Genomic DNA, 11,157 nt, shown 5'->3' on the forward strand with positions numbered 1-11,157 from the left:
ATACACACTGACCTGGGGGTAAATGGAATGCAAACTCAACCAGACTTATTTCTGGGTAGATATGCATCGTATTGCGGTGTCAACACGCCTTATTTCCACTTCTACAGGTATAAAAATCGCGCACCTAGCGCAATTAAGATGCAATTCCTTCAACAACATGAAGATGGCATAAGCGGGAGAGCTCTCCCTGCCGCATTTCTGCCTGCCGCGCAACTCGTTAAAAAGTCAAGAGGAGAAGGAGATTGGAGGGGAAACCAATCGCAAAATGGGCACCTCCGACATCAGCCAATGCGGCGGCAGGGAAGCACAGGCCCCGCCCCAGTGAGGGCGGAAGCGCCGCGCAGGCGTCAATCGTTGAGGTACGCCCGGCCCCGTTCCTTCATCTGCCCGCAGCCAAGATGGCGCCAGGCCCGTGCTCTGCCGCGGGAACGGGGGGCGGGGCCAGCGGGCTTTTCGGCGGGAAGCGAACATGGCGGCGGTTGCCATGGAGGTGGCCGGGCCTGAGAAGCCTCTGCAAGAGGAGAAGCCTCGGGGAGGCGCCGCCGCCTCTTCCTCCGCAGGGAGCGGCACTTATGAATTGCCCTGGTGAGAAAGAAAAATGAGACCCCCCCCCCAAAAAAGAGAGAGTTGCAGGGAGCCCCATAATGTGTAATAATGGCAGCTGAAGGGGAGCAGCATTGTCCGGGGCGGGGGGAGTTAAAACAGACGAACATAAAGCTTTTTAGAAGGATATTACCTGGGGGACATAAAGATTGATTGATTGATTGATTGATTGATTGATTGATTGATTGATTGATTGGAGGGAGTCAGGGACCATCGTTTGGGGGCTGTAAGGCTGGTTTTGGAGGAGCATATATATTTAGCTCTTGGGGGCATATATATGGCATGTAAGTAGCTGGAGGGATATTGTTTTTGGTGGCTATAGTGTGTGGGTCGGGAAGCATAAAACTGGTTGGAGCAGCGTTGCTGGGAGGGGGTTAGAATTATAGTTTTTTTGGGGGGAGGTGTAAAGTTCATAGAGTTGGAAGGAAGGGACCACAGGGTCATCTAGTCCAACCCCTTGCAGTGCAGGGATCTCAACTAAAGTTTTTGGCATGCCCTGGCATGGGGTAACTTTTCCAACTGACACCCTGTGCTTTAATTCATACTAAGCTGAAAGCATTTCCCCTTTTAAGAAATCTTCGCTAAGCCTTCACTTTGAGACTTACTCCTCAGTTGGGTTTGTTTTCTTCTGGTCTTTTATACGAGGGAGAGGCTTAATGTGTCTCATGAATTTTTTTGACACAGGGTTGAAAAATACAGACCTGTAAAGCTGTCTGAAATTGTTGGGAATGAAGACACCGTCAGCAGACTGGAGGTATGAGACAGCTTTGCTGTAACAAAGATCCCACTTTTGAGTTTCCATAAGTGAGCTTACTCAGGAATGCCATTTAAGTCTGTCTTGTAAATAAACCCCCCAAAGCCTACAGAGGTTTTGCTTCCTGCCCCCACCCCACCCCCCAATCTGCTGGGTGCTGGCAGACAAGGGAACACCCCTACTCTAGCAGTTAAGTTGTCTAAGAACATAATACTTGCTAGGTCAGGCCAATGGCTCATCATTCATTACATATCCATTTTTATCTATTTCCCAGTAACCTAGTGATCCCCTTTTCTCTCTTTCCCTCCCCAGGTCTTTGCAAGGGAAGGAAATGTCCCAAATATTATTATCGCAGTGAGTATCGATCAAATCAATGGAGTGCCTTCTTGCAGATCTTTCCAATTGAAGATTTAATCTCAAACCCGAGGAAGGCTTAAAAATAGAGTCATTATGCACTATCCAACATGGGTCACACCCAGAGTAGACTCAATGAAATTAATGGACATGGCTAACTTAGGTTCATTAATTGAAATAGGTTTACTCCGAATAGAAGTTAGTTGGGTGAAGGCCACTGGCAGTTACAAAAACAGCTGCAATGAAGACAGGGTTTGTGTGGTTGTCCTGGGCCACAATGTACTATTGCAAATACATATATATATTAAAGTTATCCTGCCTTGCAATTCTGAGACCTTACAAGCCAGTTTACAACCAGTCATGGTTTTGTGGCTTGGGTTCTGAGCATCCAAGAGTAGGGTGGGAGTTATCTCTAAAGCAGCAGATAATCAGAATGCCCTCTGTGGACAGTGGTGGACTACCTATCAGTATCTTGCATTCTGTTCTTATCTCTGATGGGAAACTCCCTGTATGCTTAGATTACCTGTTAATCATCACCATCATCATCATTTTAGATCATCTGTTGAAGGTGAAGCCTGTGATACCTAAGGGACAGTGGAAGATTATGGAATGCCCACCCTGGGGAGGCTAATAATTGTAATTTTATTATTTGTACCCTGTCCATCTGACTGGGTTGCCCCAGTCACTCTGGGAGGCTTCCAACAGCTATAAGAACACAATAAAACTTTAGAACATTAAAAACGTCCCTATACAGAGCTGCCTTCAGATGTCTTCTAAAAGTTGTATAGTTATTAATCTCCTTGACATCTGATAGGAGGCTGTTCCACAGGGCATGTTACTAATTTTTAGGTGTTCTGCATTGTATTTGCCTCTGTATTTTACACGTCAGGAGCATTTTTATACTCTACTGACCCTTATTAGCTGGCTTCTTTTATTGTGATCTTTGTATTTTATTTTAAATGTGCAAACCAACCTGGGGACTTCTTTATATGAAAGGTGATGATATACAAATGTTTTAAATATTGGAATTCCTAAAGGTCAGGTTGTTTTGAATATGAGTGTGTGAGAGAGAGAAAGAGTTGGCTAAACCTTTGGGCAATCTTTCTTGTCTTGGAAGGGTCCTCCAGGAACTGGGAAAACCACCAGCATCCTCTGTCTGGCACGTGCCCTTCTTGGGCCTGCATTGAAAGAAGCTGTCCTGGAGCTGAATGCGTCAAATGACAGGCAAGTCCAAAAGGATTCCAGTGGGAATTGGGTCATGCCTGGCTTTGCCATGAAGCAACACAAAGTTGTTGGCAGATTCCAGAGGAAGTGCTGTTTTTGTGTCCTCAATCATCTCTGTGTGCTGTTGGTTTTGTTTTTGTTTTTTTAATGCTCTGGTCCAGTGTGTATTTGTGTAATTCTGACATGATTTCCCCTCCTACACCCTACACTGCTGCTTCCTCGAAGCCTTGCCCAAAGGTCTTTTGGATTTCTGAGTAAACCCCGCAGCAGGCTTTCGGGCCCTTGTCCACCTTGGCGGGCCTCCTTAGTTGAAAACAAATCTAAGGGTTGTGTCCACTGTTCAGTTGTGCATGGACTTGTGCAACAGAACTTCTCTCCCCCCCCCCGTACCCTCTTGTTCTTTTTGGAGCTGTAGCTTTTCTGCACCAAAAACGGAAAGATGGCGACATTTTTCTCATTCTTTGTGTCATTTCATTTTTTAAGAAAATAATTTCTCCCCCATAAAACTTGCTGTATGTGACCCACAAATAATAATTGGACCTTCTTCTTCCAGAGGCATTGATGTTGTGAGGAACAAAATCAAGATGTTTGCTCAGCAGAAGGTGACGCTTCCAAAAGGCCGGCATAAAATCATCATATTGGATGAAGCTGACAGGTGCACAAATCTTTCTTCTAAACCAGGTGTGAGGAGCCTTTGTCACTTAGATGTTGCTGAACTATGACTCCCGTCAGCCTGAGCAGGCCTGACCAGCAGGTGTTGTATTTCGGCAGCATCTGGAGGGCCAAAGATTGCCCACAACTGTCCCAAACCTCTGCACCACATTTGACTCTTTGCGTAAGTTCTCGTGTGTTTCAAGGGCTGCCTGCCTCTCCGAGTCATGAGAAAGATCAACGCTACTTATCTCACAGTGCTGAAATAACTTGAGACAACCATGCCGCCACTCCTCCCCTTCTCACACTGTTGTGTTGCTTGGCACCAACTTGCACTCTTCTGAAGCATCACAACATATTCTAGTTGAGGTTTCATCCCTGTGCAAGAGGCATTGCAGGGAACAGTAGCAGCAAACAGCAGGCTCAAAGGGTTATTTACTTGTCATTATCTCGCATCCCATATTCTAAGGGCAAGCTCATTCTCAGAGTGTTTATATGGCATGATTCGCACACAGGAGGGAGGTATCAACAGGCTTGGGGAACCCCAGAGTTTCCAAAACGAGAGAGAGAGAGAGACCCTAACTAGGGGAAATCCCAAAACTTCTGGTGAGGTCTGAACATAGTAAGTGGCTTGAAATTCTGACTTACTGCCAGGGAAGACATTGTTTATGAGCTGGGTGTCTGGTGGAATAAAAGATTATACCGTAGAAGAGAACAGGAAAGAGTTTTAGGGGAAGCTCCTGTGTTGCATAAACAATTTGAATTTCATTGCTACAATCTCTGATAGATAAATAGAAACGGCAATTAATCCAGAATAAGCTGCCAGAATGGTGACTGGGAACAGCTGCCGAGACCATATAACACCAGTCCTGAAAGGCCTACATTGGCTCCTAGTACATTTCGAAGCACAATTCAAAGTGCTGGTGCTTGACCTTTAAAGCCCTAAACAGCCTCAGGCCTGTTTACCTGAAGGAGCATCCCCACCCCCATCATCCAGCCCAGACACTGAGATACTTCTCAGAGTGCCTTCTGGTGGTTCCCTCCCTGCGATAAGTGAAGTTACAGGGAACCAGGCAGAGGGCCTTCTAGGTGGTGGTGCCCGCCCTGTGGAACGTCCTTCCATCAGATGTCAAGGAAATAAACAACTATCTGGCTTTTAGAAGACATCTGAAGGCAGCCCTGTTTAAAGGTAAAGGTACCCCTGCCCGTACGGGCCAGTCTTGACAGACTCTGGGGTTGTGCGCCCATCTCACTTAAGAGGCCAGGGGCCAGCGCTGTCCGGAGACACTTCCGGGTCACGTGGCCAGCGTGACATCGCTGCTCTGGCAAGCCAGAGCCGCACACGGAAACGCCGTTTACCTTCCCGCTGGTAAGTGGTCCCTATTTATCTACTTGCACCCGGAGGTGCTTTCGAACTGCTAGGTTGGCAGGCGCTGGGACCGAGCAGCGGGAGCGCACCCCGCCGCAGGGATTCGAACCGCCGACCTTTCGATCGGCAAGCCCTAGGCGCTGAGGCTTTAACCCACAGCGCCACCTGTGTCCCCAGCCCTGTTTAGGGAAGTTTTTAATGTTTGATGTTTCACTGTGTTCTGTTATAATCTAATGGAAGCTGTCCAGAGTGGCTAGGAAAACCCAGTCAGATGGGCGGGGTTCAAGTAATCTATTATTATTATTTATTTACAAAACTGACACATTCTGGCAAGCTTCTGTGACTTAAATTATCTTACGTTTCTCCCCACGTCCCCAACTAGCATGACAGATGGAGCCCAGCAAGCCCTGAGACGGACGATGGAAATTTATTCCAAAACAACTCGCTTTGCTCTTGCTTGCAATGCTTCTGATAAAATAATAGGTAAGAGCTTTCAGCCTACTAGGGTAGGTGGCATAGATCTGTTTCAATAGTTCACACCACATACTGCCTCCCCTCTTTTGTGCAGCTTTGGTCTCTCATAGTGTAGAAGTTAAGACAGAATCAGGAAGTTAGTTCACATCTCACCTTGGGTGTAAACTCGCTCAGATACCTTAGGCAAACCACACACACTCTCTGCCTTGGCCCTCTTACCTGCTATATGTGCATAATCATGTTGACCTGATCTGCAGGTAGGGCTGAGAATTCGCCTTCACAAGTGCAGTGGCGGAGGACGGGGTGTGTGCGGGCCACCCCAGGTGTCATCACTGAGGGGGGTGACAAAATGACAAAAGTATGAGTTTTTAAAAATATTTTTTTAAAAAATTGGGCTCACAAAACTTTTTAGTTCAGTCAACAAACGTAACGAAACATGGCTGGCACTGGGTGCCACACCGCAGGGGCCGGCACTTAATGCGGGGCCTGCAGCATGCCCAAACCACGCGTCTCTCCTGGGAGTGACATGGTGGCTTGGGCGTCTGCAGGCTCCCCCTGCCTGAAACAGCAGCGTGGGACACCTGCCCTACAGCTGAGGGGGAGGCGGTGGAGAGGCTCCACGCAGTGTGCCCCACCCCCATGGGAGGCTTACCCTGCCCCCGGCTGCAGGACGCGTGTGCCGCACCCAGCACCTGAGCGGCTAGCTACGCCCCTGCACAAGTGCCACTGTGACCAGTGGTTCCCGCAAAGCCTTTCCCCATGCAGTTTGATCTCAGGGCGTGTGGGCAAAAGAAAACAGGTCATCCAACAGCATTGTGATGTCAGGTGATCGACAGGTGGCTGGCTGCACCCCACCTGTCAAACTTGACCTGCCAGGGTAGGTAAGGATGGAGCCTCCTGGCCACATTCAGTTCCCCCCACTGGTGTGGGTGAACCTTCAGTCTGGTTGTTTTAAGGAAGTTTCCTAGGCTCCCGAAAGGCAGGATCTCACCTGTCCTTTCTCCCTCTGCTTGTCCCCCACCAGAACCCATCCAGTCTCGCTGTGCGGTGCTCCGCTACACCAAGCTGACAGACGCTCAAATTCTTGCCAGGCTGATGAAAATTGTCGAGAAGGAGAACGTGCAATATACAGACGATGGGCTAGAAGCCATTATCTTCACGGCCCAGGGGGACATGAGGCAGGTGAGCACAGAATCAAAACCATCCTTCCACAGCTTTTCTGTTTCATGTTATTAACGAAGCAATGTGGCTTTGCAGCTGTCAGTTTCCGAGGCCCCACGGTTCGAGGAAACCAAGCTCTGGCCGTAGCCGGGGGGAGCAGACATTCTGCAGAGAGCTTGTGGTCTCTGCTGCAGACAGGGTAGTGCAGCTGGGCTTGCGATGTTGCCAAAACCACAGAGAGAACTCCTTGTTGCCAAAAAGCAACTGATCTAAACCTCTGCGACTTTTATGTCAGCCCCACTCTAAAATGGGGGGTGCAATGGGGAACTCCAAGCCTCAGAATCCAAACTGCAGAGGTCCTTCCCAGGCCACACCCCCTGATGACACACGAGCCGCTGCACCCCACAAGTGGCTTCCTGAGCTTCTGCATTTTCCCTGCCTGTCATCCTTTGGCATCTCTTGGAGGGCGAGGAGAACGAGAGACCAGAGGCAGGCTGGCAGACAGGGAAGCTCAGAGAGCCAGTCGTGGAGTGCAGCAACCCTTGCTAGCTCCCTTGTCAGCCCACTCTCTTTCACCGTTGCAGCTTGCTGCATTTCCATGCACACAGAGTGGAAGCCAAGCTCTGTGTGTGCGCATGTGAGCGCACACACGCATTTTGGCCCCACCTACCACCAGTATGTGGACCCTTCACCGCTTCTGCCAAGGGACTGGGACTTTAATGTTCCGTGAGCAATGAGTGGCTCTTGCACAGGGTCACAAACAACTTCAATCCAGCTATCCCATTCTGATTAGCAAATACAGCATGGGTGGAACCTGCAGCCAAATCTTTGCAGAAAGATCCAGAAGGCCTTGATGGCCAAAACCCATGCTATAAAGAAGGGGAATCCATCAGGCCAACCCTCACATGAGCAGAAAGCTGGTGTTTTTTGTTGTTGTTTTTTTGGGGGGGGGAGTCTGCTTGACCTTGCACACAACTGCAGTTTGCTCATGCGTGCAGGAGAGCCAAACATTATATACTTCAGGAACACACCAGCCTTTCGTTTTGCCAGACAAAGAGTACTGAATAACTTGGAAGATCTCCATCACTTAAGTTCATTTTTTAAAAACTCTCTTTTTGAAACAGGCGCTGAACAACTTGCAGTCTACCCATTCTGGATTTGGCTTTGTCAACAGTGAGAACGTGTTCAAGGTCAGCAAAAGTGTTTTCTCCTTCTCTCTTTAGCCTGACCAGATGCAAAGGAGAGTCTGCAGGGCTCCTGTATTTTTCAAGACCTGCATAGAAGAGAGGACAGGTTGTAGGTGGTCCTGTGGCTTTTCCAGGGCCAGAGGGACTTGTGCAGTTCAGAAGCTTGCTTGGAATGCCTTCTTGCCCGGTTGGTTTATTCTCAAGTCATTAAACCTCTCCGTTGGCTAGCTGGATTCTTCTTTCCACAGGTGTGTGATGAGCCCCACCCTTTGCTGGTGAAGGAGATGATTGGCCACTGCATCAGCGCCAATATCGATGAAGCATACAAGGTGAGTTCAAGGGGAGCATTCAAGCTCTTGCCACCCCACCCTATGGATATATCATATTCTGGGCAGCCGTGACACAGAGCCAGTCGAGAGAGCAGTGGTCATGGATTGAGATTCTGCCTCTACTTCTGTTTTTGCACATTTGCTGATTATATTGCTTTTAATCTATATCGTCAAACTGCTGCTAAGAAATGAGGATAAAAAAATATGTTAGCAATATGTATTTTTAAAAAAACTTGACTTGTACTCCTTCCTGTTCCAGATCCTGTCACACTTGTGGAGGCTTGGCTATTCTGCTGAAGACATCATCGGCAACATCTTCAGAGTGTGCAAAACATACCAGATGGCCGAGTATTTGAAGCTGGAATTCATCAAGGTTGGTTCTGCCTCTGTAAGCCATAGCATTGAGATGTCCAGCCATGTGATTGTGAGAGGAATCTGCTTAGCACTTGCATGTTCGTGGCTCAGTTTCTGCACACAACATTATGGAAGGTGTGAACATAGTGAACAAAGAAGGCTTTCTCCCTTGTTCATAACACCAGAGAACTTGCGGACATCCTGTGAAGCATTGGAAGATTTAGTATAGATCTGTGTTTCCTGCTCTCCAGCTGTTTTTGGACTACAACTCCCATAATTCCTAGCTAGCACAACCAGTGGCCAGGGATGATGGGAATTGTAGTCCGAAACAGCAAGAGACCCAAGTTTGGGAAACGCTAGTACAGTGGTGCCCCGCAAGACGAATGCCTCGCAAGACGAAAGGGTTTTTTGTTTTTCGAGGCGCTTCGCAAGACGAATTTCCCTATGGGCTTGCTTCGCAAGACGAAAATGTCTTGCGAGTTTTTCCCCTTTTCCCCCCCTTTTGCTAATCCGCTAATAGGGATGCTTCGCAAGACAAAAAAACCGCTAGACAAAGAGACTCGCGGAACGGATTATTTTTGTCTTGCGAGGCACCACTGTATAGACAAAAGAAAGTACTTCATGCAGCACATAGTTAAATGATGGGATTTTCTGCAACCAAGTGGCAGTGGAGGACACCACCTTGGGTGGCTTTAAAAGACATATTCATGGAAGATAAGACTGTCAGGATGCCTCTGAGTACCAGTTAATAGGAATTGCAGGTGGGGAGAACGCTGCTGAGCTCGGGTCCCAATTGTGGGTTTCCCCCTTTAGAACAGGCTGCTGGTCGAGATGGACCATTGGCCTGAAACAGCAAGCTCGTCTCACATTCTTATCTGGGATAACCTCATCACACATGCACATGCAGAGACTTGCTTCTCTAAGTCTGTCCCCGCAGCAGACCATGCAAATATTCAGTGCAGTCCTCTCTGAAATAAGCGGAATGAACACCTCAGATTTATATCACAAACAGTAAATTGGGCAGCTTGACCGAGATGCTCTTATTTGGCATCACTTAGTGCAGAGATACAAAAGTTAATCAGGAAACCGAAGCTGCCTCCCTCCCCTCCCAGCTTCTGAGATGTCCACAGGCATTTCCTCACACACTTGTAAGATCTTTCCACCAGGAGGGCTAAAAGCCTTTTTTATTTTTCCCTTAATGAATGTGGAGGTTCTCAGGAAGTGGTGTCCTTTTCCAGCTGCAAAAAAAGGCCCTTGATCTTGAGGTCTTGGCTTAAGGATATGTGTGAGCCCAGAGGTGCTCTTTCAACCATATTTTCTTGCATGTGTCCCAGAGTTCTGTGTTTTATCTCAACAGAAAAAAAGGTGGACTAACTGGATCTTAAATGTCTTTTTGTGTGGTTAGGAAATCGGCTATACACACATGAAGATAGCGGAAGGAGTCAACTCGCTCTTACAGATGGCAGGACTGCTAGCCCGGCTTTGTCAGAAGACAGCGGTTCCTACAGCGAGCTGAAGCCATAGATGAGAGATGGACCTTGTGTGGAGGGAAAACTGCAAGTGAACCAACCTGTTTGTATAACAAGTGTGGGCATTTGGAGTTGCACTTGGCGATTTGGATACAGTTGTCAAAAATGTTTGTGTGAACACATATGAGTTGTAGGGATTTATTATTATTTTTACCACTTCAGACCGAAATAAAGTTTGATATAAAGCTGAAGGCCTTTCATTTCACTGTATTGATAAGATTACCACAATCAGTAAAAGCAGGTGCCTTTTAAAATTTTCCCTCACCTGTACTGCTCTGAGATCTGTGGCTGAAGGGTGATATACAAATATAATAATGATGTCTTCTTCTTTGGTGATCACTCATAGCCAAGTAAGATTGTCTTCCGTGAACACAGTGACTGTGGAGGCTGATGATGATACCATTTTTAAGGATCTGGGTAGCACATCTATCTTCTCATGAAGGATGTTTGCTCAGTTAACCTTCTACATCAGGGTTTCCCAAACTTGGGTCTCCAGCTGTTTTTGGACTACAGTTCCCATCATCCCTGACCACTGGTCCTGCTAGCTAGGGATGATGGGAGTTGTAGTCCAAAAACAGCCAGAGACCCAAGTTTGGGAAACACTGTTCATGATGCCCTTTTAAAAAAGCACTCAGTGCATTTGAAGCATCTGCTGATCTTTAGTAGTTGGAGGAATATCTTTAACATTGCTCCTGGGAATAGATGTAGACCTGGTCACATAATCCTTTTGTTGTTGTTGTTTTAAACACCCCAAGCAATTTGATATTGTCAGCAAACTTGACTGCCTCGCTGGTCACATCTGGATCATGGAGAACAGGATACAGCTAGCTGTTAATCAGGTGATACCACAGTGAAATCAGATGCCCCAAAGGGACATTTTTCCTTTGTTGGAACAGTTTGATCCGTGCCCGCAGGGGGAAGATCCTTTGCATTGAATACAAGCCAGTGGTTCAGTGGGGAAAAATTGCATGGCAGTTAAGCTCATTGGCTCAGAGGTCCCCCCATCTTTGTCTGTTCTGGACCATTCATGGACAGGTTAAAAAACACAGGCCCTAATTGCAGTCCTCAGTTGACTCTACTTCCTACAGCCCTCCATTGGGAGAACAGCTTCTACTATCTTCATCTTGTTGCTTAACTAGCTTACTGAGCCATAAGAAGACCTGTCCGC

At 47.5% G+C, this 11,157-nt stretch overlaps 1 protein-coding gene across 1 annotated transcript; it reads left to right on the forward strand.

Moving 5' to 3' along the window:
* Positions 1–426: 426 nt before the first annotated feature.
* On the forward strand, positions 427–10,180 carry RFC2 (replication factor C subunit 2). Its single transcript, XM_079955808.1, has 11 exons — positions 427–585; positions 1,288–1,357; positions 1,670–1,711; positions 2,829–2,935; positions 3,489–3,590; positions 5,338–5,438; positions 6,454–6,611; positions 7,715–7,780; positions 8,026–8,106; positions 8,366–8,479; positions 9,866–10,180. The coding sequence occupies exons 1-11, from the start codon at positions 470–472 to the stop codon at positions 9,974–9,976; spliced, it is 1,068 nt and encodes a 355-aa protein (XP_079811934.1). The 5' UTR covers positions 427–469; the 3' UTR covers positions 9,977–10,180.
* Positions 10,181–11,157: the final 977 nt, after the last annotated feature.

The sequence above is a fragment of the Podarcis cretensis genome, assembly GCF_951804945.1.
Source record: "Podarcis cretensis genome assembly, chromosome: 15".
NCBI lineage: Eukaryota > Metazoa > Chordata > Lepidosauria > Squamata > Lacertidae > Podarcis > Podarcis cretensis.

Bases quoted from the DNA above. Each gene is read 5' to 3' on its own strand.
- RFC2 (XM_079955808.1), top strand. From the start codon at position 470: ATGGCGGCGGTTGCCATGGAGGTGGCCGGGCCTGAGAAGCCTCTGCAA. The intron at 1,358-1,669 runs GTATGAGACAGC...TTCCCTCCCCAG, and splicing joins ACACCGTCAGCAGACTGGAG to GTCTTTGCAAGGGAAGGAAA. The intron at 8,107-8,365 runs GTGAGTTCAAGG...TTCCTGTTCCAG, and splicing joins ATATCGATGAAGCATACAAG to ATCCTGTCACACTTGTGGAG.